The sequence below is a fragment of the Moschus berezovskii genome, chromosome 10, assembly GCF_049115385.1.
Source record: "Moschus berezovskii isolate FMDL1 chromosome 10, NW_MosBer_1.0, whole genome shotgun sequence".
Lineage (NCBI taxonomy): Eukaryota > Metazoa > Chordata > Mammalia > Artiodactyla > Moschidae > Moschus > Moschus berezovskii.
In genome coordinates, this window is record NC_142469.1 from 27,620,678 (window position 1) to 27,648,562 (window position 27,885).

At 40.6% G+C, this 27,885-nt stretch overlaps 1 protein-coding gene and 1 pseudogene across 3 annotated transcripts in view; both read right to left on the minus strand.

Annotated features, from left to right (window-relative positions):
- The window catches only part of UBE3D (ubiquitin protein ligase E3D), a 173,576-nt gene that overhangs the window by 123,462 nt on the left and 22,229 nt on the right, over positions 1–27,885 (minus strand). For 2 of the 3 annotated variants that reach the window (XR_016038390.1, XM_055432895.2), the window contains exons 4-8: positions 21,395–21,626; positions 16,104–16,173; positions 7,674–7,743; positions 6,263–6,371; positions 3,296–3,459 (exon numbers count right to left, since the gene is read on the minus strand). Coding sequence is in view for 1 of the 3 variants with exons in the window: in XM_055432895.2 (XP_055288870.1) it covers positions 3,296–3,459; positions 6,263–6,371; positions 7,674–7,743; positions 16,104–16,173; positions 21,395–21,626 (645 nt within the window). In the remaining 2 variants the exon portion in view is untranslated. Of the gene's footprint in view, positions 1–2,241; positions 2,327–3,295; positions 3,460–6,262; positions 6,372–7,673; positions 7,744–16,103; positions 16,174–21,394; positions 21,627–27,885 lie in introns of all 3 variants that reach the window. The other variant, XR_016038391.1, reaches the window with a different exon arrangement.
- On the minus strand, positions 23,611–26,091 carry LOC129560721 (ubiquitin carboxyl-terminal hydrolase BAP1 pseudogene; annotated as a pseudogene).

Genomic DNA, 27,885 nt, shown 5'->3' on the forward strand with positions numbered 1-27,885 from the left:
AATATTTTTTAAAACCATCAAACAATCCTGCATGTTTTTATGGTAACACACTTATACAATAAAAATATAAAGCCATTTACGGTCATTACGCAGGAGTACAAGTAAGAAGTAAGCAAATGGGGTAGAGCTTTGGCTTGATACTTCTTTAAGAAGAAACAACCATGGGACTTCCGTGGTGGTCCAGTGCTTAAGAGTCTGTCTTGCCCTGAAGGTGACATGGGTTCCATCCCTGGTTGAGGAACTAAGATCCCACATGGCATGGAGCAATTAAGCAACACATTGAAGACCTGATGCAGCCAAATAAATAAATTAATTAAATATTTTTATAAAAGAAGAAGCAACCTCCATCATTAGAATCCAGAATCATAAATGATCTCAACAAAAAGGAGAGAAAGTGTCTTAGGAGGGAGAGACTGAACGTGAAGCCTTGTTAAGAAAGAGAGTGGGGGAGGGGAGAACTGGGGGTTGGTAATTAGCAGGTAACAAAGTCCTACTGTACAGCACAGAGAACTATATTCAATACCCTGTGATAAACCTAATGGAAAAGAATATACAACAAAAATTTTTTTAAAGAGTAGTTTCTTATTTTGAAGAGAATGGATACTAAATAGATATAGGTATTGATAGCCAATGTTAAAAATAAGTTTAAGGATGTGTAATAAAAATTTAACGTTAACCACTAAAAAACACTTTGAAATAGACATTTTTTACTTTCAAATCATCAGAGGAAAGCAATGACACAGAGAAAGCCACCAATGTAAAAGAAGACTAAGTTCAACTACATCAGTAATCACAATAAACAACAATTAGTTACGTTCACTATTAAAATAAACAGACTGTCACACTGCAGTTTTAAAATATCCAACTACATGCTGCTTACCAGGTATATGCTAACCAGATAGAGACCTAAGATAACATGGGACAGCTGAAAAGAAACAAATGAAAAACAAGATAACAAATCAATAATTTTTTTTAAAAAAGAAAGTAAATATAGCAATAATAACATCAGGCAAACTAGAATTAAAGAAAAAGAGTATCAAGTGAAAGAAGAGAAAAATCTTATTGATAAAACATGCAGTCAAGTTGTTATGGCACAAACCTTTTATGTACCTAATTACATCGCTTCAAAACATGTAATGCAGAAAAAGGCATCAAAACCAGAAGAAAATGACTTTTCTGTAACCATAGTAAGATTTAACATGCCCTTCTCAAAAGAGCCACATTACAAATAAATAAAAAGGGTGAATTAAAAACTTGACTATATAAACCTAAACATATAAAAGTACACACACACACACACAGGCGCCCACACATGCGTGTGGCTCCCCTGCTAGCTCAGTGGTAAAGAACCCGCTTGCAATGCAGGAAACTCGGGTTCCATCCCCGGGTCAGGAAGATCCTCTGGAAAAGGAAATGGCAACCCACTCCAGTAGTCCTGCCTGGGAAATCTTGGGGACAGAGGAGCCCGCTATAATCCATGGGGTCGCAAAAGAGTAGGACACAACTGAAGTACTAAATAACAACAAAAATACACACACACATTCCTCAACAAGGTCCCCAAGGCATCAAATACATAAGCCATATTCTCTGATCATACCTCAATAAAACACAAGGACAGTCAACTGTCTGTTTCATTTAGAGTGGCGTCAGATGGGCAAAAATCTTTGTGGCAGCTTGGGTGTGGGTATAGAGGAAAGGATATTTATAGAAACTGAATGTGGGAGGATAAGCTTGCAATGCCTTTTTGCAAAATAATTTGATATTACCATCAAAATTTTAAAAGTCATACTCTTTGACTTGATAATTCTACTTTTAGAAATACTTCATAAAAACTATACATAATCACAAAACAAATGTACAACACACACAGTGCAATACTAGTTAAAGCAGCAAAAAGGTAATATCATCAACAGAAATATGGTTACATTACTTACAGTACATTCATTTCATAAAGTGCCAAGCACTGACATGGAAAGAATCTCCAAGACACAGTGTTGTTTGTTGTTGTAAGTATGAAAAAATACACACGTATCATTCAAATTATGTTAAGATTCAAAAAAGAAAAACCAAAGTGGAAAAATACAGAACATACTTTTTTCTTCTAAAGAGGGATATGATGGAAAACTTTCATATTTTACTTTATGTAAGTCTCTACTGTTTGAATATTTTATGACTTGTACTGCTTGTATAATTCAAAGAAAAGAAAAGACAAGCAATAATTTTTAAGAATTTCTTACTTACTTCCCAGAAGACTGGGATCTTTCTGTTCTTGGTACAAATTTGATCAAACTCATCAGCGAGGACAGGACAAGTATAAGGTTCCAATCTGTTCAAATAAGAACATTTTCTGTTCCCTCTGCCAGGAATGCTCTTCCTCGGAGACGGTTCACTCCCCTCACTGCCTTCATGTTTTCCACTTAAATGTCATTTTATCTGAGGAAGACTTTCAGTATAAAATGCCAACCTCCTACACCCACACCTCCTCTCCCCAACTATCTTCACTTGCTTTACAGTTCACCAGAGTAATTTCATGCCTGTGTCTCAGTGTCCTTGTCTTTAACACAGGGTGATACATGTACTCACTGGAAAAGACCCTGATGCTGGGAAAGATCGAAGGTGGGAGGAGAAGGGGACGACAGAGGATGAGATGGTTGGATGGCATCACCAACTCAATGGACAGGAGTCTGACCAAACTCCAGGAGATGGTGATGGACAAGGAAGCCTGGCGTGCTGTAGTCCACTGGGTCGCAAAGAGTCAGACATGACTGAGCGACTGGACTGAACTGATACGTGCACCCACCCCACAGGATTACTGTTAGGCTTAGAATGAGCTAGGAGCCCTCAGATGAGCACCTGACTTACAGTAAGAGCTGTATCAGGCTTTGATGTTTTGTCTGTTTTGTTTACGGTCTGCCTTCCCCCTATGAGAATGACAACCCCTGGAAACAGGCACTGCGTTTTGTTCACAACAGTATCCCAAATGCCTGGAAAGCGTTTATCAGTAAATATTCATAGCTGTCGAAGCCTGATTTAGTACTGCAGCCATATGCACAGACAGCTGACATTACCCCCAAAAAAAGGGGGCCAATTATTTTCAGTAAGCTTTCTGCACATTAGCATAAATAATCTATAATGATTCAATCTATTTTGAAAGCACAATATGTAGCAGTACGACTGCTAGCAGCATCCAGTAGAGAAGTGGCACGGTCCCATTGAATTCCTTAATTTCTTAATACTAACATGGCAACAGAAAGGAAAACACAACGTGGAGGGAGCACACAAAAGCATGACTTACTCTGCATTCCGGCTTTTGATGCATGGCTGGTAGAGGACCTTGACTGCATTCCAGGCGGAACTGGAATCGGCCTTCGATACATCTTCCAACACAGGAAATTTTTGGATACTTGTGGACTGTCCCAAAGATTCAATCACCAAACTGTCTGAGTTTAAAAGCCATAGCTAAAGAAATGAAGAGAAAAGTCTAAGCATAAGAGTATTTTTTTAAAAAAAAGAATTATCCCCACCCTATCCATATCTCTTAAGTGAGTGAGTAAGTGAAGTCGCTTAGTCGTGTCCGCCGACTCTTTGCGAACCCATGGACTGTAGCCTACCAGGCTCCTCTGTCCATGGGATTTTTCCAGGCAAGAATACTAGAGTGGGTTGCCATTTCCTTCTCCAGAGGATTTTCCCGACCCAGGGATCAAACCTGGGTCTCCCTCATCATAGGCGGCCACTTTACTGTCTGAGCCACCAGGGAAATCCTATCCATATCTCATACCACCACTCAAAAAAGATAAAAAACAAAAACTATTTTAAAAGAAGATAAAACTATAAAACACCGGAAAAAATACTGAAAAATCACGTATGCAACTTTGAAGTAGGGTAAGTCTTTCAAAGTACAATGTTTGTAGAGCCGCTGATAACATAGTTTCTAAAGACAATTGATTAGGAGAAAACATGTAACACAAAGTTATTATCCACAATTTGGAGAAGGAAATGGCAACCCACTCCAGTGTTCTTGCCTGGAGAATCCCAGGGATGGGGGAGCCTGGTGGGCTTCCATCTGTGGGGTCACACAGAGTCGGACACAAATGAAGTGACTTAGCAGCAGCAATCAGTAAGTGGGAAAAACAGACCAAGAAAGACACAGGTGAGGAATATGAAAAGAATCAAACAAGAAATAAGTGATAAATATATTAAAATGTCACTCTAACTAGTAATAAGGAAATACAAAATTTTTGTGCCACTCCTTTTCACTTATCAGATTGGCAAATACAAAAAAAATGACAACATCAAGCTCAGAAGAAGGGTTTGGAGCATGTGTGTCTTCCCACACACTGCTTGTGGGAGAGTGCTTCTGGATTTGGATTCAGTTGATTAGTTGAGGATTTACTCTCAGGAGAAAGGGTGGGAGGGAAAGAGGAGAAGGCAGGGGAAGGAGTTGGCCAGTGATGTGGACTCAACATAATCTCACAGGGAGCCCTGGAACCTGAATCCCACCTACAGAATCAGTCCCATTTTGAGACAGGAGAAGGCAGGTTTTGTAGTCCAGGGTCAAGTCACAGGCAGGAGGCTGAGCAGGACAGGGGTGGAGGTAAGCGAGGACAAGAAACTCCCCAGGCCAGGCTACATCTGTCCAGACAGGACATGTCTCTGAACAAGGGCAGCTGTGAGCCGTGAGCAGGCAACTCTTATCCCTGGGAAACGGGGGACCAGCCAAGGAAAGGGGACCTGGGTGGGGTACCAAGAATGTCTAGAGAGGGTAAAGGAGGTTTGTAAAAGATAAATTAGTCCAACTTTTTGGAGGCAATAATTATAAGAGTTTAAAATACACAAGTTCTAAGAATGATGAGAAAACTGTTTCTAATGGACTAAAACATACATGCAAAGATGATTTTCACTGAAGCACTGTCTTTACCAGCCACACAGTGGAATTCTCATCATTAATGAGTCCATATTTACACTAACAAGAAACAGGACTCATGATACATAGTTGAGTGAAGTACACATGTTGAAAAATGATGCTAGTCACACCACTGTGTTATTTTTACAAATACCTGTGGGTGTATTACATATAAACAGGGGGAAAATGGACTGTTAATGATGACCTCTGGATGGTATGACTCAGGAGGGCAGAGAAGGGGACAAAATGGAAGGAAGGAGCACTTCTTTTACATTCTTCATGTTGTCAGAATGTATTTCCAAGAATGTATTACTTTTATAAGAATGAAAAAAAAATTAAGTTAAATATACACGAGTAGTAAGTTTAAAAAAATTCCTACTCCTGATTTTCAACTTGAAAAGATGAAAAGAAAACTGAGGGAATTCCCTGGCGGTCCAGTGCTTAGGACTCAGTGCTTCCACTGCAGGGGCATGACCCCTGGTTGGGGGACTAAGATCCTGCAAGACTTGAGGTGGGGCCAAAGGAAAAAAATGGAGAAAAAAAGAAAATTAAAGCTGATTTCAGACTATGACTAAGAGGTATACTTAGTGTCACCCTTACTTAGAAAATATTTTAACTTTGAATAAAAATTATCTGGAATTAGAAAAGCATGGAGCCCCTGTGATGGATCGTCAGTCACAAAGCAGTATCAAGTAACAACTTCAATTCCCTCCCTCCTTTCAGCTACCACACTCCCGTATTAGCGTGTGAGGTCCTTGAAGGCATTTTTGTTCTATCCTGAGCACCTCGGACAATGTCTTTCAAATAAGAAGTGCTCAATATATGTTTACTGGTTGAATAAAACTGATGTGGAGGCAGACAAGAGACTTGGGTCCTCAGTCTTGGATTTTTATGTAATGTCCTAAACTCTTTTCTGCAGTTTGGTATTAGACACCTGTGGTTTATGCAGGGGATGATTCTGCTATGTGTGGAACCTCTTCTCCAAAACTTGCCACTACTTCTCAAACATCAAAGTGTTGAAATCAGGATCTTGAAGGAATTAGGTTTTATTTCTCTGTGAATTCCTAGTACCTAGCACATTACTGTTGTTGTTTAGTCGCTAAGTCATTTCCAACTCTTTTTGTGACCCCATGACTACAGCCCACCAGGCTCCTCTGTCCATGGGATTTCTACACAGTGGCAGGTAAATCATTTGTTATTCAATTAAAGGCGCTTGATTTGTGAATTAAGCTAACAGTAAAATTTTAATTTTTGATCACTAATTTTCTAGACCTGAGAATTAAGAATAACAAAACCCAAAGAATTTCTGAGCCCCTGAACTACTAGGCTACAAAAAACTGGGCAAAAATCACTTCTTACCAGAATGTATACTTTGTCATCGTGACCTTGAATAGTGAATCTAAAAGTGCTTCTAGCAGAGGAGAGTTCCACCATACACTGGGCGATGATGCTCTGCACAAACTGAGACCTGTTTGAACAGAAACCAATTTTCACAATGAGCCTCTCATAATAACAAACAAGAAGAGCCCCAAATACCCACAGGGTACCTAAGAGGAATAAGTGGCTGCATGCCAGATTTTTCTGTACGCTGCCCATTCCCTCACAACCTGTGCTAATTTTAATCTATTTTTAATGTGTTTGGTGTTTGTGCCAGTCTTGGTGAGATCTTAATTCCCCATACAGGGATTGAACCATGTTCCCTGCAGTAGAAGCATGGAGTCCTAATCACTGAACAGCCAGAGAAGTTCCTGAGCCAGTCTTTCTATAACCTATTCTTCAATCATTAATACATTTTCCACCCCAACCTATCTATGTGAAAAGGAAAAAGTATTACTTGCTCAGTCATGTCTGACACTTTGTGACCCCATGGACTGTAGCCTGCCAGGCTCCTCTGTCCATGGGATTCTCCAGGCAAGAATACTGGAGTGGGTAGCCATTCCCTTCTCCAGGGGATCTTCCTGACCCAGGGATTGAACCCAGGTCTTCTGCATTGCAGGCAGATTCTTTACCATCTTTACCACCAGGGAAGCCCAACCTAAGTATTCCTCCATGAAATTAAAAAAAATATGCTTAGATTAGTCAATATTCCATTTGAGCTGTGGTAAATTAAATAGTGAATAACTAAGTTATAAAAGAAGATGAGAAATTTCCTTCCAAACATTAGACAGTATTATCTCCAATGTTTTCTATTTGCTTCCCCTCAGAGTGTCAGATCTGAGATGCATAATCAAAGTATTTATAAGAGGATGCAGTTCAAGGTTATAGTCAGAGGGCCATAATTTTTAGACATCAGTAAATGAACTGAAAGACACACTACAGTTAACTTTCATTTGCAAAACTAAAAAGATTCAAAGAAAAGAAATACTAATGAATTTAGTGGATAGGAATATTCTTTTTAAAAACACAGAAGTCATTTGAAAACTAACTCACGTTGCAAATAAGTTAAATTAAAACCAGAAATAACTACTCAAAAACCTATGGATGATTATAAGACCTTGGATATCTTGCACATAGAAAGAGCACAAAAAAATTTCAGAACTAGATTTATAAGAGCACATTTGTTTATGCCATTATGTAAGCAAACCATAAATAAATCTTCAAATCTTTCATATCTGTGGTTTCATTCTACTACCTAAAACTCCTTCCAAAGGCTTTCATTTTTCCTTTCCAAGCAAACACACGTATAAATAAAAATGAATTCCTAAATAATCAATTGTTCCCATCTTTCTTTACATGTGAAACTACAGAACAAACAATTTGCTGTTTGTACCTTGGTATGATGGGGAAATTTCTTTCAGAGGGCAGAATAATTATCTCTGTCATATAAAACTTAGTGGTTTCTAGAAACAAAAAATAAGAATATTAAAAAGCTACACAATTAGTATTTCTATCATGGGCATGTTGGTATCAAATTATGACATTTCAAACTAAATATCTGATATACTGGTACAGTGAACATTCAGTAAAACTTTTCTAAAAGCGACTTAGCTTCGGAAGACAAAGATTGATGAAACTATGACAGCCCTGAGACTTCAGATAGCTCAGTGTTGTTTCAGAAGAGCACGCCCTAGATGAGTCTGGTACAGCAAGACTCTGTTCACAAATATGCATGGTTATAAAAACTAGGCACATCACAACCATAGCCCACTCATCTAAAACTCAGTCTTTTGGTTTCCTCATTTCTGGAGAGTAGACAATCCTAGGAGTCACCGAAAAAGCCTCTTTAATCATAGTATTCTAAAGCCCAAGCACAGAAGCTGTGAACCTCACATTAATATTTACCCAGAATCTCAATGAGCATATTAATATCCAATTTTTACCAAAGCTGGTTATCGGATTACTTCATTTACAGAAATATTTAAACTAAATTTTTAACAGAAATGAACATAAACGTAACCATTTTTGATTTTTTAAAAAATCCATGAAAAATGTTCACTCACTAGTAATGAAATGGAAATTAAAATGAAATATTTTTAGTATCAAATAAGAAAATATTTTTGAAAGATAAATTGTAGCAGCAATGAAGATATGGAGAAACAGTTACACTTATTCTCCTTCTGCTGTCAGGATTGCAAATAACAGATTTTTGGAAAGCCACTTGGTGAAGGCATTAAAAATATATATACATTTTGGCTGAGAATTGGTTGAGAAAATCAAAGTGAAAAAAAAAAATATATATATATACATACATTTTGACACCATAATTAAATGCCTTATCTCAAAGAAATACTAATAGATATCTGTAAATGTTTATCTATTAAGATGCTTACAATAATATTAATAGAAAATACTGAAAAATTAAATTTCTAAAAATTGAGGATGGTTGAGTTAAATAAACATCTATATATTTCAGCAAGAGAATTTTATAGTCATTAAAAATGTTGTGCCAACAAATTTTTAATTGTTTTAAGATGAAAAATTGTTCCTTGTAGATCTTCTGTAAACGTTTACCACTGCTTAATGTAACACACAGAAAAAGGCAAAAAAAAAAAGTATTATTTTTTTGAATCATTATGAAGACTATATATTTTCCCTTGAAGTTCAATTTTTCACTTTACTATTTAAAACCATGTTATTAGATGCAGAATTTAACTTTTTAACATTCTAAAGTGATCCTTTTGTCCCGGGTGTTGTCAAAACTATAGTTTAATTCCACAATTTTAATCCCACAAGGTAATTTACACAATTAACATTCACTTAGTGTCACCAACATATTGATCACTTTCTTTACCAATCCTTCGTGAACTTAGACCCTCTTTCTGGAATCATTTCTTTTACTTAATATACTGGTAAAATTTCTTTTCATAAGAAACCAAATCGCTAAAATTGACTTATCCTAGTTTTTGCTTGACAGAGAATATATTTATCTTTGTCTTGATTCTTTCGTATCAGGACATTTTCTCCTGATATAAAATTATAGGTTAACAGTTTTTAAACTGTGTGCACACTATCATTCTCCTGTCTTCAGATCTCTATTTCTGCTGTCCCTTTGAAGGTAATGTCTTTTTCCCTGGCTACTTTAAAATTTTCCATTTTCCTTTTTCTAAATTTCCCCTCAGTATCACTGTGATGTATCTAACTATATACTTCTATGTATTTCTCTTACTTGGGCCTCATACACTTAGAATTCACTGGACTTCAGACTACAAATTCTAGTTCTTTGTCACTTTTGCAAAATCCTCAGCAATTCTCTCTGCAAATACTATACTCTATTTCTTCCTTCTATAAGCACAATCAAACATGCATTAGATCTCCTCTGTTTTATGTCTCTTACCTTTTCTTCTGTATTTTTTACCTTCTTGTCTCTCTGTGCTGAATTACAGATTTTTCTTCTCATCTATCTTCTCTTCACTAATTCTTCCCCCATGCTGTGCCTAATCTGCTGTTAAGCTACCCACTGAGTTTTAAATTTCAATTATATTTTTAAGAAATTCTGTTGCAGATCTTCTCCAAATACGCTTACTGTTTTAGTTGCCTTTACCCTTTGATTATTTCAAACCTGTCTTTTATTTTGTAAATACAGTAAGCATGGTCATTTTACAGTTTATATCTGATAATTCCAGTAACAGGTGTCTGTTACTATTGTTTGCTGTTTTTTTTTTTAGTTCTCACTGATAGAAGTCTAGTTTACTTATGTGCCTATTTATGTTTGGTTGTATGGTAAACACTGTACTTGACAAATTCCTTGTGGGAATGATATAAGTTTCACAACGAGGTATTTTCCTCCAGAGATGACTTGCAATTGATTTTCCCAGGCCCATGGCATTATGTCTAGTTCAAAGCAGACTAACCACGTTCAAGATCTGAAATTCCTAAAGTCTCAAAGGATTAATCAGTTCAGTTCAGTTCAATTCAGTCGCTCAGTCGTGTCCGACTCTTTGCGACCCCATGAATCACAGCACGCCAGGCCTCCCTGTCCATCACCAACTCCCGGAGTTCACTCAAACTCATGTCCATCGAGTCGGTGATGCCATCCAGCCATCTCATTCTCTGTCGTCCCCGTCTCCTCCCGCCCCCAATCCCTCCCAGCATCAGAGACTTTTCTAGTGAGTCAACTCTTTGCATGAGGTGGCCAAAGTATTGCAGTTTCAGCTTTAGCATCAGTCCTTCCAATGAACACCCAGAATTGATCTCCTTTAGAACGGACTGGTTGGATCTCCTTGCAGTCCAAGGGACTCTCAAGAGTCTTCTCCAGCACCACAGTTCAAAAGCATCAATTCTTCGGCGATCAGCTTTCTTCATAGTCCAATTCTCACATCCATACATGACCACTGGAAAAACCATAGCCTTGACTAGACGGACCTTTGTTGGCAAAGTAATGTCTCTGCTTTTTAATATATTGGTCTGTAATTTCACAGGCTTGTATCCACTTGTGATTTGCCTTCACTGTGCCGTAGAGTCATTCAGGGTCTCATATTTTTGTCCAGTCACCTGTTAGATTCTCACTCTGTGTAGTCTTCGATATCAAAAGTTCTCATTTTAGAGCACTGGCAAATGCAAGGAAAAGATGGTTTTTAATTTTATGCTAACCTCTGTTGAGTATGCTTCTGTGGTAATTAACCTACATATTTTCCATTTATCTTGCTCTTCATTCCTTCCTGTGGATTCCAATTAGCATCTGATATCTTTCACTTCAGCCTGAAGAACTTTCCTTAGTATTGTCTGCTAGTGATGCATTATTTCCACCTATTTCTTAAAAATGTCCTTGTTTTGCCTTCAGTTTTGAGGTAGTGTTTTACTGCATATAGAATTATTAATTGAAAGGTGTTACTGTTTTCTCTCCCAATATTTTCAATATCTCAAAGGGTCCTTTGGCTGTCTTTTAGTGTCTTTTTAGCTGTCATTACTTCTATAAGAAGTTGGCCTTAATTCTTAATGAAATCCCTACAATGTTTTGTTTTCTCTTGTTCCTTTCAAGATTCTCTCTTCATCTCTTGCTTTTATCAGTTTGACTACAATACACCTGGGTGAAATGTTCTTTGTGTTTATCTTACTTGAGATTCACTGCAGTTGTTGGATCCAAAAGTTAAAATATTTCACCAAATCTGACAACATCTCACCCATTTTTTCCCTGATATTTTCTCTCTTCACCTTCTAAAGCTCCACTTACACATTTATTGAAACACTTAACATCGTTCCACAAATCTGATATTCTCTTCATTTTGAGACTTTATTCTTGTCTGTTCTTTGGATTGATTAATTTCTATTCACCTATCTTCAACTGGTAGCTCAGATAGTAAAGAGTCTGCCTGCAGTGCAGGAGACCTGGGTTCGATCCCTGGGTTGGGAAGATCCACTGGAGAAGGGAATGGCAACCCACTCCAGTATTCTTACCTGGAGAATTCCATGGACAGAGGAGCCTGGAGGGCTACGGTTCATGGGTTCGCAGAGTCGGACACAACTGAGCAACTAACACTTTCATTATCTTCAACAATTTTTGTTTGTTTCTATCATCTCAAATATGAGGATTTAGTTATTCCAGTGAATTTTTCTCTAGTTACTGTACTTTTCAGCTCTGTAATTACCAACTGGGTGTTTCTCTGAAGTTTCTAATTTGTTGAGACTTGCTATTAATTTTCTTTTTAATTCTTTGCCATATTTATAATTAGTTACTTCAACATCTTTGTCTGCTAATTTAATATTTGTGCTTCTTCAGCACCCGTTGAGTCCTGCTTTCTCCTTGAGTATGAACCACTCCTGTCTCTTTCTTTGCATGGCTACTAATTTCTAGAAGGAAGTAGGATATTATTGTAATACACTGTAGTAATTCTGGATTTTCTTTTATCCTTTGAAGGGTTGTTGGTTTATAGGTCAATTAATAAGCTTGGACTAAAACAGCACAAAATATGCCTTCCCACAGTATGAAGTCACTGTGTCTGTGCTCAGTCATCTTTTGCTTTGCCTGACTCCCTAGAGAGTATTTGCTATCTCTGCATAGCTTGGCTATCAGCAAATCTAGGGCAAGGTTCTTCCCAAATACTTCAGACCACTAAGGTTTCCGCCTCCTGCTACCCAAATTGTATATGGACTGAGGAATGAACCAAAGGCACAACAAATTTTGAGGTCTCTCCAAGCTTTCAGTTCCTAATGGACTCCCTGGCATCTACTGTGCGTATGCAGAGGTTCGCAATCAGTCAGAGCTATGCTAAGAAGTTACTAGCTCAGCCCTTCCAGGACACTCTTGCTTTCAAAATATCCCCTCTTAAATTTCTACTTTCTCCTTTGCCTACCCTGAACCAAATCTTTAACCACCTATAAATAATAAAGCTGTGTTATTTTTTCCTACCCACATTCAGGGGCTAGGGGAAATATGGCAATGACCTCAAGCAAAAAAGTCACAAATTTGCCATTTTAGCCCAAAGCAGTAGCAGTTTTTGATAACTGAACATCTCTCAAATCATTGCTTCATTTCGGTTATTTTCTAGTAGCTGTTCTTCTGAACTTGTACAGATCTGTACTTGATTCCTTCAGAGAACTATCCATTCTCTTTATGCCACCATTTTTGAAACTGCGTGTATGCTCAGTCGCTCAGTCATGTCCAACTCTTTGGAACCCCATGGACCATAGTCTGCCAGGCTCCTCCATCAGTGGAATTTTCCAGGCAAGAATACTGGAGCAGGTTGCCATTTCTTACTCCAGGGGATCTTCCAAACCCAGGGATCAAACTCAAGTCTCGTGCATCTTCTGCATTGGCAGGCAGGTTCTTTACCACTGTACCACCTGGGAAGCCCCACTGGGGATCCACTAATTTACTTTTAGAGTAGATGTGGGGAATGCTGTCTTACATTCCCCCCCACACACACTCACATACAATGACCTCCTAATATACTTAGGTATCACATCATAAGGATTTTTGGTTAAATTGATATTCAGTGTTCACATGATTGTAACCATAATCATACCATGGAATTGTTCCTTTTCTGTTCAATCTTCTGTTTCCCACCGTGTGTAACTGCTTGCTTTTTCATGTGTTTAGTTTTCCAAACACATTTAGCTAATTCTGCCCATATGACAAAATGGGTTGTCTCCAGAATATTTGTTATATGTGGTCAAACAATTCAATGACTTTCAGTTTCGGCATATAACTGAAAATGTCTTTCTATTACAATCTTCTCTGTGCTTGCTTCAATCCAGACTGTTATTCTCTATGCCTGCTGTACCTCCCTCCCCGTGGGATTCCTTACCTCATTCTCCTGTGTTGAATAATCTGCTCCCCAAATCCCACATTTCTTCTTTTGAGGTTCAGTTTCTACTTCTGCTGATGCATAACCCTATGGTAGATTCCCTAAGGAAAATATAACTTTGAGGTCCATATTTTGAGAAACTTTAGCTCCAAAAATGTATGTATAATCTTCACACTTGACTATCTGTTGAATTCTGGGTTGAAAATCTTTTTGCTTCTAAACTATGAGGGCATTTTTCATCATCTTCTAGCTTTCAATGTGCTGCTGTTACGAAGTTCAGTGCCATTCTAATTCCTAATCCTTTGTACGTTAGCTGCTTTTTGCTCTCTAGAAGCTTCGTCCTTGGTGTTCGGCGATTACTCTGTGATGCGGCTTTAAGCAGCTTCCTCATCATCCTTCATTAATTGTTTAAGACAGTTAGTGGACCCTTTCAGTTTTCAGCCGGAGCCCATAAGTCCTCATTCTAGGAAATATCTTTTTAGTGTGTTTTTAGTACTTTTGTTCTTTGATGGATTTCCCACACCCTCTATTCTCTTTCTAGAATTTTCAGCTAGATGTTGGATGTCCTAAAAGGCTCATTTCATTCACTCGTTCAACAAATATTTACTGGGTACCCACTAGATGTCAAATATCATTCTAAGGGTTAAACTCATTGTGATAAATGAAATAGACAATATTCCTATCCTTAGGAAACTTACATGATCTTTTTTTTAAATTTCCTTTCCAATTTCCAATCTCTCTCTTTTGATCCTGATTTCTGAAATAATTCCTTAATTTTATCTTCTTTTGGTTATTTTTTTTAAAGCTATTACATCTTTAATGTGACACTCTCTGAATTGTAGAGGCAGTTTTATTTCATTTCTCCAAGGACATTTATTATGGTTTTTTAAGAGACTGTATTTCTGTTTTATACATAATTTGTTTCTTTTCAATGCCCCTGCCCTGTGCATTTGATTATTTGCTTTGGATTCTCTTTAACATGTATTGATTCTCAGCAATCTGTTCATATTTAAATGTAAAGTAATAAAATGCTAAGAGATGCTCTTGGGTACAGTTATAAGGTTTGTTGACAGTAGAATGGCTGAATATAAGCTCATTTTTTTTGTTGTCGCTGAATGACCCCTAAAAATCAGTGTCTGCAGATCTTTTCTCTGGTTAGTCCACTTCCAGAAAGGCTGCTGTAATCTCCTACCTTGAATGTACAAGCAAGCTGCAAGGAGAGAAAGAGACTCAGGAATCTTACGGCTCCTACACAAACTTTGAATTAAAACTTCCTGCTTTCAGCCCCTTGTCCTTGATAACTGCTCCCTCTCAGTTCTGTCCATTTCTGGGATTCCACAGCTGAGTTCTGGCTCCCTCGTGATAAGATGATCAGTCTTCTACAGACACCACAGCTGCAGCGTCCTCCGCACAGCCAAGTGTGTTCCCACCCCTCTCTCAGCTTTACGGCTTCCAAAGAAGCTGCTTACACCTCCGGTTCACATCACTGTTGTCTCCTCTCCACTTCTCTTTTGTCTCCATGGATGTCCTTTTTTTTTTTAATTCCTTAACTGACTTTTTAACTGGGCTTCAGGGAGCAGAGAAAAGCATGAAAAAAGTCAATTCACCTTATTTAGCTGGAAGCCTTAAGATTTTCTAAACTGTTGCTAAGGGACTTGCTTTCATTCTCCAAAAATGACATTGAAGGTGGCATGCTACACTGCTACTCATGATTCCTTTTCTGTTCACTCTGAGCAAGTAACTACTTATGAGATTCTGATGATCTTAAAAAACAAACAAAAAATGCCACCATCTGCTTTCCCTTGAGGACGGCGGTTTCACTTAAATCACATCTTCTAATTAATTATATTAAAAACAATTATTCTTCACCCATGAAGCCAACATGTGCTGGAGCTCTCTAGACATTTTTAAACCACAGCTATAAAGAGTGATGAATTTTAATTATCAGGATTTTCATTATTAAACTTTATAGTGGCATAACACAGATTTTACACAAAATATAATTAACACTACTGGGAAAAAGAACAAGGAACAGAGTATACAACTCAGAATGTGTTTTCTTCCACTTCAACAACTTCTGTGTACCCCCTCATTCCCAAGCCTCAAAACACAGCCCTAAGGCAGACAACAACCAAGAAAAGCATCTCCTCCATCATCCCTGGTAACCAATTCCTCTGACTGAGGAGTTGTATTTAAAAAAAAGCTTTCATCTTTTTTAAAAAACAAACTTTATACTACTTTATATCTACAAAGAAGATATACAATACTGAAACGACCCAAATTCTGAATGCTTAAGACTCAATACGATGTACTTATAAAGGTCAAAATACAAACATCTTGGCATGTTGGATGGTATATTAGCTGATTTCTATTTTTAAAAGCATCAATTCTCAATTCTATAACCCGTATTAGTCATCTCTCTTTCATATATATATGTCCCATAAAATCTCCTGTTTTTTTTTAATATACAACAAGAAGGCAGTCATTTGGGCTTTTTTGTATTATGAAATTCTTACCTGATGACACAGTCTCTCCCAACATTACCTTGCAACGCTTACAAATTACTTTGGTATTTGCCTTTGGTTTCTGTAGAATAGAAAAATGTCATTTAAATGTCATTCAGCTTTTCTTAAAAGGAATATATAATTTTAACATGGTCTCTAGAGTATACATTGAACTTTACATTTTATTTTGCCATCTACTAAATACTGGGAATACACTTAGCTTGTATCCAAAAACCACATGCACAGAGATCTTTCTTTTTCAAGTCTAAAGACAAAATAATGAACAGAACAATTATTCCAAACCAAGTCATTTCCTTATAATCTACATGTTGCCAAGTAATTTGAACAAGAAGCATCTTAAAAATTCTAAAAAGCACCTCCAAACATTCTTGATTAGAATGCGTGTAGGTGCATGCTAAGTCACTTCACTTGTGTCCAACTCTTTGCAACCCTGTGAACTATAGCCTGCCAGGCTCCTCTGTCCAAGGGATTCTCCAGGCAAAAAAACTGGTGTGGGTTGCCCTCCTCCAGGGGATTTAGAATAAAACAAGCAGGCAACAAAGGTAGAAAGGTAGGTGACTTGCCCCAACTCATATGCTTAGAAAACAGAAGAATCAGAACTTGAACTCATATTATTCTGACTTCCAGTCCAGGGCAACTTATGTAAAAGTAATCTATAATTCATAACCACCATCGGAAATTAAAAATACTTAACCCACTCATATAATTCCATTTTTCCATTTAATATATGTACTATACCTGAAAAGACAGGGACAGTGTTCTAGAACAAACTCCTGAAACATTGTTAAACTTAAAAAATCCAACTTTATCAACAGGGATACAGATTAAAACAGCTAGCAGTTGTTCCAGAATAATTCTAGAATTATTAGAATAATTCTAATTATTAAGAAAACAAAAGACTAAACTTTTAAACACAGAACAGATCTGAGGTTATTAAAGGTTGCGGGAATGGGCAAAAATGGGTGAAGGTGGTCAAAAGGTGTTGCTGCTCAGTTGCTGAGTCATGTCCGATTCTTTGCGACCCCATGGACGGCAGCACGCCAGGCTCCTTTATCCTCCATTATATAGATTTTACCAATTCTGTTAGAAGTTTCAGCCAGTGTCAGTTTTTTTGAATCAAAATTTACACATTTGATTGTATGAGGTACTGCTTTTTTTATAGTTTGTTTTAAAATTTTACTTATTGATTTATTTTGGCTGTGCTGAATCTTCGTTGCTGCACATGGGCTTTCTCTACCTGTGGTGTGTTGGCTTCTCATTGTGGCGGCTTCTCTTGGTAAAGCACAGGCTCAAGGTGCACAGGCTTAGGCCTCACAGCATCTGAAATCTTCCTGGACCAGGGACTGAACCCGTGTCCCCTGCAGTGCCAGGTGGATTCTTAACCACTGGACCACCAGGGAATTCTGGTTGTTGTTATTCAGCTGCTAAGTCGCGTCCGACTCTGCAACCCCAAAGACTGCCACGTGCCAGGCTTCCCTGTCCTTCACTATCTCCCTGAGTTTGCTCAAATTCATGTTCATTGAGTCGATTATGCTACCTAACCATCTTATCCTCTGCTGCCCCCTTCTCCTTTTGCCTTCAACCTTCCCCAGCATCAGAGCCTTTTCTAATCAGTTGGCTCTTCACATCAGGTGGCCAAAATATTGGGCCTTCAGCTTCAGCAACAGTTCTTTCAATAAATATTCAGGGTTGATTCTCTTTAGGATTGACTAGTTTGATCTCTGTGCTGTTCAAGGGACTCTCAAGAGTCTTCTCCAGCACCACAATTTGAAAACATCAATTCTTTGGTGCTCAGCCTTCTTTATGATCTAACTCTCACATCCGTACATGACTACTGGAAAAACCAAGCTTTGACTGTATGGACCTTTGTCAGCAAAGTGATATCTCTGCTTTTTAATACACTGTATAGGTTTATCATAGCTTTCCTTTCAAGGAGCAAGTGTTTTTTAATTTCATGGTGGCAGTCACTGTCCTCAGTGATCTTGGAGCCCAAGAAAATAAAATCTGCCACTGTTTCCACTTTTCCCCTTTTATTTGCCATGAAGTGATGGGACCATATGCCCATCAGATGCTAAAGGCCTGCTATTGTGTCACTGAGTAATAATTGTTTGTCTGGAGTGAAAATGACACTGTGGTCACGCAAAAAAGAACAATCTATATAGGAGTGAATTGACATAATGTTTAGAATTTGCTTTAAAGCACTTGAGCAAAAAACTAAAAATAAATGGGACAGATGAAGCATACTGCATGAACCAAGATGACTGACGGAAGTTCATAATTCTATTTTTTTACATTTGCAAATGTTTACAAAGTTCAACACATTATCTTAAGAAAAAAGAAATCCTCATGAACTTAACAAAACAAACAACCAAAAAAAAAGGTAAAACTGTTAGTCATACTTACTGGCGAAAACAGCAATGTTCAATTTCATTTGTTCTTTAAAATATAGGATGAAGTCATATGTGTGGCTACTTTCTAAGTCTAGAACAATGTTATGAATCTTATCAAAAGTTGAGATGCCACCTTTATCAATCTGCTTATCAGATGCAAAATTTTCATTTCATTGGCAGGCATAAAAAATATCACGAGATAATAAATCTAAGAATAGAGAAATCTTCAGTAGATGTTTTTTGAAAACAAAAGGTATACTGCCATATTCACAGAGGCACAAAAACATGCTGTATACACACAGGGGTATTGAAGGAAAGGAATAAGAGTTGAACTTTACACTTGCTTATGCTCTTTTTCTGGTTATTTACGAATATTATAATTCAAGAGATATGCTTTGGAGTAATTCATTGTCGAGGATGCCCTAAACAGAATTAAAATATACATTCCTCGTGCTGAGGTGAGTTATCTCTTAAAATTTTTTTCCACAGTTAAAATACATTTTTTTAAAATAAAGTTTCACTTGTTCCCAGTCCCAGTAGCATTTATTTTAAAAATAAAAGTTCCTGTTCCACGTGGGCTCCTCATAAAATACGTTTTTATAATCTCCTACAAGTAGAGATAAAAAAATTACTTCTACCAAATACTCAGAAAACACGCAGAATGCATCATTCATGTCTGATAAGCTCAACTAGTCTTGATCTTTGAAATTAACATATTATAACGCTTTCAGTTTTGTGAAAGAGAAACTCTGCTTTACAGTGCATTTTTCTTGACCTATGCTTCATGGAAATAATCAAGCGAGTTGTGCAGGGAAGCAGCCTAGCAGTGTAGGCACTCTACAGAGCAAACATCAAAGACAGACATTGTTGTGGACTGATTAAATCAATATATCTGCACGATGGCACTGCTGCTACGAGAGGTGGATTAGCCTTCTGTCCTCATTTTTATTTTCCTTTGTGTGGCTTCCATTCTAAGGACCCTTGATATTGTCTCACCAAAAAAATGTTTCCCAAGAGATACCATTAGGATGCTGTGTCACCATGTGACATTTCAGAACCCTGCTAGATGGCTAGACTGGGCGATATGAGAAATAGGTTTCCAACAGCACAGAGAAGCCTTGTTCCCACAGGAGCCATGAGAGCACTGTGTAAGTGGTCCCTCCAAATTTATGTTACTATTTTGGTCACAGGCATATTCTTTCAACTGCTGCAATATGCAATTAAAGTGAAACTTCCACCGAGGCTAACTTGAAAACAATCTTGTCAACAGTAGCTTGTCATGACAGTCAGTAATTTGCCATCGTCTCCTTGATACTTAAAAAACGTAATGTCTGACTATGACACAACACATAGCATGGCTGTTCACAATTAAGAGAAATTCTTGTAAGTGGCATCATAACTGATAAAGACACAAATGTGAGGAACTTGTTTTCGTATAGAATACAAACTCATGGTTTTGTTTATTTAATCTTTCCCCATTTCTCTTCTACTCACATCTTCCAAATATTTTTAAAATGTACAGCTTCATCATAAAAACGAAAGTCAAAGTACGTAAGAGTAAAGCACTAGTATATTTAGATTAAAATATAATTTTACTGCAACCATATTAAATATAACAGATTTACATTAAGTGCTTACCATTTATCTTTGAAAACTATAGATGGCTAAAGCACTATAATTATGGAGGTATTCTAATATATATGTATTCTAATAGATGCATATGTTAGTACACATATACTTCGTCTAATATATATTGTATAATAGACATACATACATACACTGAAAAGCAGTGGAGATCACAGGAAATACGAATGGTTATGACCTTATGAAAGCTTAAGATACTTACAGAGAGTTGGGGTGAGAGAGGAGAGACAGAGTCACGTATTATAATTTTAAATGGAACCTAAAGTTAAAGGGACTTGTGTTTATGGTGAAAGTTAAGACACTTACATAATTTAAACTGATAACCTCGACATTTGTCAAACTTCCTTAATCTCCCTCGAATTTTGAAACAGTTCTATATACTAGCTGACAAACTAAGATCTTCTGGACTGCTGCATATATCCTAGAGTGGTCCAGTTCTTAACAACAAAAATTACAGGAGCTCTAAATGAAATTTAACACACAATGCCTTAGTTTCCACCAATAATCAGATGTTAAAAGGAAGGTTCTCTGGCAATGATTTTCTTAACGTTTTAAATCACATCTGTATTGACCTGCCATCTGGGGAACGATTTCTCACAAGGGCCGAGTCAATGCCATTGATTTTCTTTTAAAATAAGGTAAACCACTTGCTCTCTGCACTGAGAGGAAATAGCCTTCTCCCTCCAGCAACTTTGAGAGCAGGAGCACCTGAACTCGCTTGTCAGGCACCAACATGGAGCCTGTGGCCTGAGCTTACTTTCCACGCTTGGGCTCCTCCACTTCCTCTGATGCTTGATGGCATTCACTCATACAACACCCGCAGAAGTCTAGACTACGGAAAGACACAGGGAAATACCTAGACCTCACAGGAGAGGAGATATCCTACAGCCAAAGAACAATTTCCATTTAAATCAGACTCTGAGGATAAAATGCACATGGATTATGGAATACTGTCCTAAAAGCAAGGAAACAGGGCACTTCGGTTTGTAAAACACTAACATTCCCAAATCTACGCACAAAGAAGCCTCTTTCCCTTCTTCCTCCAGCCCCTGTGGTTATTTTGGTTTAAGGCCTGTACAAGCCCTTTCTATATCAAAAGAGCAGGGCTTGATGATAGAAGCAGTTGAAAAATCAAAGATTTTGGCCTTTAGGACTGCCTGTTTCTCATGCCCTGAATGAAGAAAAGACTGGAGAATCCAGTTTCTAAACCCACCTCTAAATAAGCATTTATTTTAAAAGGTATTTTACCAATTTTAGATGGTTCTCAGAAGAAAGATGGTGTGTCTCCACTGGGGCTCCTTCAGGGCTTGGCTGCCACAAATCACTCTTTAAATTCACCAGGTAGAAACAGTCTCCGGTGAAACAGTCATTCTCTCGGGGATGAAGTGGCTTATTAGCAAAAGGGTCAGGATGACAACACCACTCATCAACCAGAGCGCCCCAGTTATCGCCTGGCAGGGGGAGCACTCTCAGGAGCTTCCTAGTGGAAAGAGGAAAAATGATGGTTTATAGAACAAAACGGAACTGTGATCTCAAATTTAAATCAGCATAAAAGATGAAAGAAACTCATTAATCATATTGCTTGCAGTGTTATTTTCCCCCCGGATGACAACAGTAATACATACTCAATATAGACAATTGTGAAAATACAGAGAGGTATAAAGCAAATAAAATCCATCTTTTCCTTACCACTCAAGGACAGGTAACTGCTTTTTTACATGATTGTTTATCTCCTTGCCAGCCTTTCAAGAGAGAAGCTGTACACATATGCACACCGTCTGAGATCAAAGGAAATACACAAACTGTATCGTGCTTGCACTGCTGTTTTCTTTTTTCTTTTTAAACTATATCAGGCTACTTAATGACTCTATTCTATTCCACAGGTATGCCAAAACTTTTTAGGTCATTCCCTCACTGTTAGATATTTGGGTTTTGAGTGTTGCATTATTAACAACCTTATGATGAACAGTCTTTTTAGAAAATCTGTATACACATCTGACTATTTCCTTGGGAAAGAAATCTTTTAAGTGGGAGAGTATAAGCACAAATGATACACATATTTTTAAATCCAATTCCTCTATGGACAAACTGCTCTCCAGAAAGGCTATACCAATCTATAATTCTTCCACTTACCTTTTCCAGAATTGAATATTATCATTTTTCTATGTAATGGGTGAAAATAAAAATATTTTCGAAATTGCTATAATTGGCAATTCTTTAATTACTGGTGAGATTAAACCAGCTTTTATATTTATTCACCACTATGTCTTTTCTGTAAATTATGATCAATGGCTATTTTCCAGTGAGGTATTACTATGTTCTTATTAATCTGTACAAGTATATTCTGCATTAAGAATGTAAGTCCTTGGTCTATAATCTGTGACAAATATTGCTTCAGGGTTGTTGACTTTCATTTCGTCACCATGCCTTAAATTTCAAATCACCCAACCCTTTCTTCTGTGATTTCTCTCATTACTATTTTTTAATAAACTTTTTTTTTTCTCATTTTTAAGGAGAGTTTTATTCATTCATTCATCCAGTATTTACAGGGGCCAGAGGGGTCGGGCTACGCGTAGCACAGAGAGGCAGCTGCCATATCTGCAGCTGCCCTACCCCGGTCACTGTGTACACATAAGGGGCCGGCTTGGATCGCCTCAGAGCCACCTGCCAAAGGCCATGGGGCTCCGCCTGGAGCCTGAGCTCCAGAGGCAGTGCTGGACCCATTAGCCCTTGGCCATCAGGCCCTCTGGGAACATGGGGCTCCAACTGATGGACTTGGTCCTGCTGTCCCCCACCCTGAGTGCCCTGCAGAAGCTGAGAAAGCTGGCATGGCAGGGAGAGCTGAGTGGTGCCAGCTTTTGCAAGCAGCCCTGTCTCTGCTGTCTAAGAGGAGGGAGACATGGCAATACTGAAGGCCTGGGCAGAGGCTCCTCTGAGCCCAGGAGCCCAAGGCAGGCCCCTTGCCAGGACCACAACACTGAAGACAAAGAGCCCAGGGCCCTGCCACAGACAGCAGTCTCGACGAAGCTGGCTGGAGCCAGGCCAACCAGCTCAAATACTCCTCTCTGCTCAGGCCATGGGACCCCAGCAGGCTGCTCATCCCAACCCTGCTGGGACACCCCACTCCCAGCCTAGTCCAGCAGCCAGGGCCCTGAGTTTGGAGCTCTCCCAGGAGGAATGAAGAACAGACCTGGCTTCCTCAACAGCAGGAACAACTGGGGGCTGGAGCAGCAGGGCCCACTGCTCACGTGGCCCCCAGCTGTGACCCTGCAGGAGTGACTCCGGCCCTCCAGGATGACAGCGTTAGAAGAGAACTCAGAGCCAGGAAGCTGGCTACGTCAACACAGTGGTGGCAAGATAGGTCAGAGCCCAGAAAAGTAGACGTCTCTGCAGGTAAAATATACATTCTGCTGCCCAGGCAGAAAGGCCAGGTCCTGCCACTCCACAGCCGCTGTGGAGGAAGCTGCAGCACCTCACTGGGCCTCAGCTCTAGCTGCTGCCTCCGGAGCACGACGGGGCCAGCCTGCCCTGCCAGGCCCAGGGACATGAGGCCGAGGATCCCAGCTTGGCTCCCATTCCCAGGGTCTGGGCTCTCCGACTGGAACTATCCGGTAATACTGGGAAGAGGGGAATGGGGCAGGGGAGGGCCCTGGTGAGGGCCGGGAGGCAAGAGTGAAGGCAGGGTCCAGCCAGCAGTCCTCACTGGCGCTTGGCCTTATAGGGACGGGAGCGTTTCCGCCGGTCCGGCTTCCGCTGCTTGTGGAGCCGGCCAATGCTGACCCCCTGGCGTCGCCGCACTGAGATGTTCTGCTCTACCAGGTTGGCCAGCATGCCTTCCTGAGCCAGCATGGAGATGAAGGTGCAGATGAACTCATCGTAGCTGTGGGTCCTTCTCTGGTCAGTCTTGAACTTCTTCCTCTTCTCCACTTCTTCCTTGAGACAGGCCTCACAGTTTGCAATCTCAGCCTCCACACACTTCAGCAGTGCCAGCAGCTCCTTGGGTGAATTACTTCTCCCCATTCAAGGGCTCGCTAGGCCTGACCAGCCCAGGCTTCTCTCTGCTGTCCACAGCCTCCACCACCTCCTTCTCCTCTGGGCTGCCAGACCCCTGGCTGCCTTGGCTCGGTCTGATGGAAGGGGAGGAACCCTTCCCACTCTCTGTCAGTGCCAGGGGACTCAGCACACCATCCTCAGCCAGGTGCAGGAGGCCCGTGCTAATGACGGGACCCAGGTCGCGAACAGCACAGTTGTAAGGTATGCAGTCAACACGCAGCAGGCTGTCGTCCTCTCCAAAAAGCACCTTGGAGAAGTGGGAGGTGACGGGACTAGAGGGCCGCGTGGGGTTGGCTGAGCGGATAGGCCAGCGCAGTGGTGAATTGAAAGAGCTGCTGATCTCAGAGGCCGTGTCCGTGCTCTCCTTGCTGGGGGTGGGCGAGGGCTGCGAGTGCGTGGGCACTGCCACAGCCGGACTCCCGGCCCCACTGCTCGTCCTGATGGACAGAGGAATCGAGAGGTCCTTCTGGGACTCTTTGAGCTTCTTGGCCAAGATGTTGATGGCGTTGGGCTGTAGCACTGACAGCTGCCCATCCCCGCAGCTGCTCAATGGCCCTGGTTTCCCCAGCCCCTTTCGCTTATACCTGATGGCAGAGTTGGTGTTCTGCATGTCATCTTCCTCGTCATCCTCGTAGTCACCCTCATCGTCTGAGTACTGCTGGTGGGGGGGTGCGTACTGGAACTCTGCTGCGGCCCACACCTGCCGCCAGGTCTTTCTCCTCCGGCATGGGGGACTTGGCATAGTTGTGATTGTCCAGGAAGGCTGGCAGCCGCTGGACAATAGGAGTGGGGTTGGGGGGAACCCCGTTGATGTTGCTCCCTGGAGGCTTCACCACCAGCTTGGGTTTGCTAGGAGGGCTGTGGGTTGGGGCTTGTGGGCATGAACCAGCCACCTCCTCCACACCATCTGTGTGGGTGCTCTCAGAGGCCACCGGGGCCCTGCTTGTTTCCAGCGCCAGAGGGGACTTGCTGCTGGTGGGTTTGGACTCTTCAGGCAGCTGTGACTCTTGAGACTTGTGGGTCTGAATCAGCTCTGGCTGTGTTACCCTGATCAACTGCTGCAGGGCCTCCAGTACGGTCTGACGGTTCACCTTCAACACGTGTAGCCTAGCCTCATACTTTATCCTGCGGTCGGACACCACCGCCATCAGGTTGAAGCGGATGTCATAGTAGGGCTCCCCTGCAGTGGCAGGCCAATACGCTCCATGATGACCCGCCGGGCTTTGTCCGTCCACTCCTCGTCCTCCCCCCAGGGCCCATGGTCAATGGGGTAGACCTTCAGCCCATCCAGCTCAAAAAGCCGGCCTGTGATAGGCACGTAGCTGACAAAGTGGAAGGCCTCCATGGTCCGCGCAGCACTAAGGCCCTTCTGCTTCTCGGCGAGGTGGCGTGGCTCAGGCCTGGCACGGCTATTATGTGCCTTGGCCGACTCCGGAGCATTGCCAATCGCATATCCTTTGCTCTCAGGGCTGAAGCCTTTGGTGAAATCCTTCGTGCGACTCAGGGTGGGCCCCAGGTCCACACTGCTGCAGTTCAGGAGCACGCTCAGCAGGGCATGGGTGGCACAAGATTTGGGGATCAGACTGCGACGGGATCGGCGCTCTTCGATCCATTTGAACAGGAAGATGAATCCATACACGGGGCCCTGGCATTTGTTCTGAAGGTCATAGATCTCCTCCACCTGCACCCCTTTGACACCGAAATCTTCCACGAGGAGGGTGAAGAGGCCAGGGTCGCTCTCCAGCTCCAGCCAGCCCTTATTCATCTTCCCGCGGGGCGGGCCCTCAGCGCCACGTCCAGGCCCTCCCGACCCACCGGCCGCCTCCCTGCCCGGAGCCCCCTCCACCCCGGGGGCCCCTGGCCCCACACACAGACCACGGGCCTCGTCGCGTCACCCGCCCGCGCCGGCGGCCCTACGTCACTTCTGAGCGACGGCCTACGCCCCTTAATAAACTTTCTATTTTAGCGTAATTTTACATTTACAAAAACATTACAAAGATAGTTCACACAGTTCTCAAATATACCTCACCTAATGTTAACAGCTTACTTAACTAGGGAAGATCTGCCAAAACTACTATTTTTATCTGGATTTCCCCAGTTTTTCTACTAATGTCCCCTTTTTCTGTTTCAGAATCTGATTCATGTCAACACATTGCGTTTATTTTTATTTATTTAAACAAAATTTTCTTTTTAATTTTTTTACCACGCCACATGGCATGTGGGATCTTAGTTCCCCGACCAAGGATCAAACCTGTGCTCCCTGCACTGGAAGGCAAAGTGTTAACCACTGGACTGCCAGGGAAGTCTCCAACACATTGTATTGAAACATCATGTTGCTCTCATCTCCTCTGCTCCAGGGCAGTCTTTCCTTGATTATCAGGACCTTGAGATTTCTGAAGAGTAATGCCTGCTAAGTCACTTCGGTCATGTCCAACTCTGTGCAACCCTATGGTCTATAGCCTGCCAGGCTCCTCTGTCCATGGGATTCTCCAGGCAAAAACACTGGAGTGGGTTGCCGTGCCCTCCTCCAGGGAATCTTCCCAATTCAGAGATCGAACCTGTGTCTCTGACCACTATCTGCACTAGCAGGTGGGTTCTTCACCAGTAGCACCAGTACCGGTTGGGTATTTTACAGAATACCCGTCATTTGAATTCGCCTGATATTTTCTCAAGATCAGACTGGGGCTACGGGTGTGGGGGAAGTCTACCCCTGAGGTAAAGCACTCTTATCACACCGCACCAGAGGGGACCCTCTATCAACACGACTTATCCCTGGGGATGTCAACCTCCATCACTGGGTTAAGGTGGCATCTGCTAGGCTCCTCCACTAGAAAAGCTCCTATTTCTGCCTTTGTACACTCTGTTGTTTGGAAGTGAGTCATGAAGTCTAGGCCACACTCAAGGGGAGAGAAACAAAGCTCCACTCTGGCATTATTTTTACACTTAGAACATACTTACAATTACGAAGTCCCTTATATTTGCTACTATTTTTGTTTTTTTCTTGTACAAATATAGACATCTGGGACTTTTGCCTGATTTACCTCTATTCTAATGTAAATTGGGAAGAGTCTAAGGGGATAAGAAATGTGGCAAGATGATGAGCACATTTCAAAATAACTTATCCTGAAAAAAAGAGAAAACAAACATGCTCCCAGTCTTCCTAATGCTTTTGAATATTGTGAAAGCTTAAAGCACCCTGAATACTTGCTCACTTCTGCTCCAATCAGCTGGACCACTCACCTGCTAAGGATCAACTGTATTTGATCACAGACCTGTTATGCCACGTATACATGTTATTTTACTTACATAATTTAATCAAACACGTACACCAAGGGAATATGAGTTGCTATTCCTCTAAAAACTACACATTTCAGAGTAAAGGAAAGTCAGTTATTAAAAAACAACATCACTGGTGAAACGTGGGAAACATAACTATAAAAAACTGAGGTGAGGGAAGAAGAGTAAAAACCTAGAATTCCGCAATCAGACTGCTTCAGTGTTTAACTTCTCATTCGACTTTAAAGAACCTAAACTGGAAACTCTGCATAATGAATTTAGGATAGCATAAGTGAAAAAAGCTAAAAGAGTCCACAGCAGCAGACTCACATTCAACATAACGATATTAGTTTCAAATAAAAGACTGGTTAAGTTAAAGTACATCTGCATGTGTTAAATGAAAATATTTA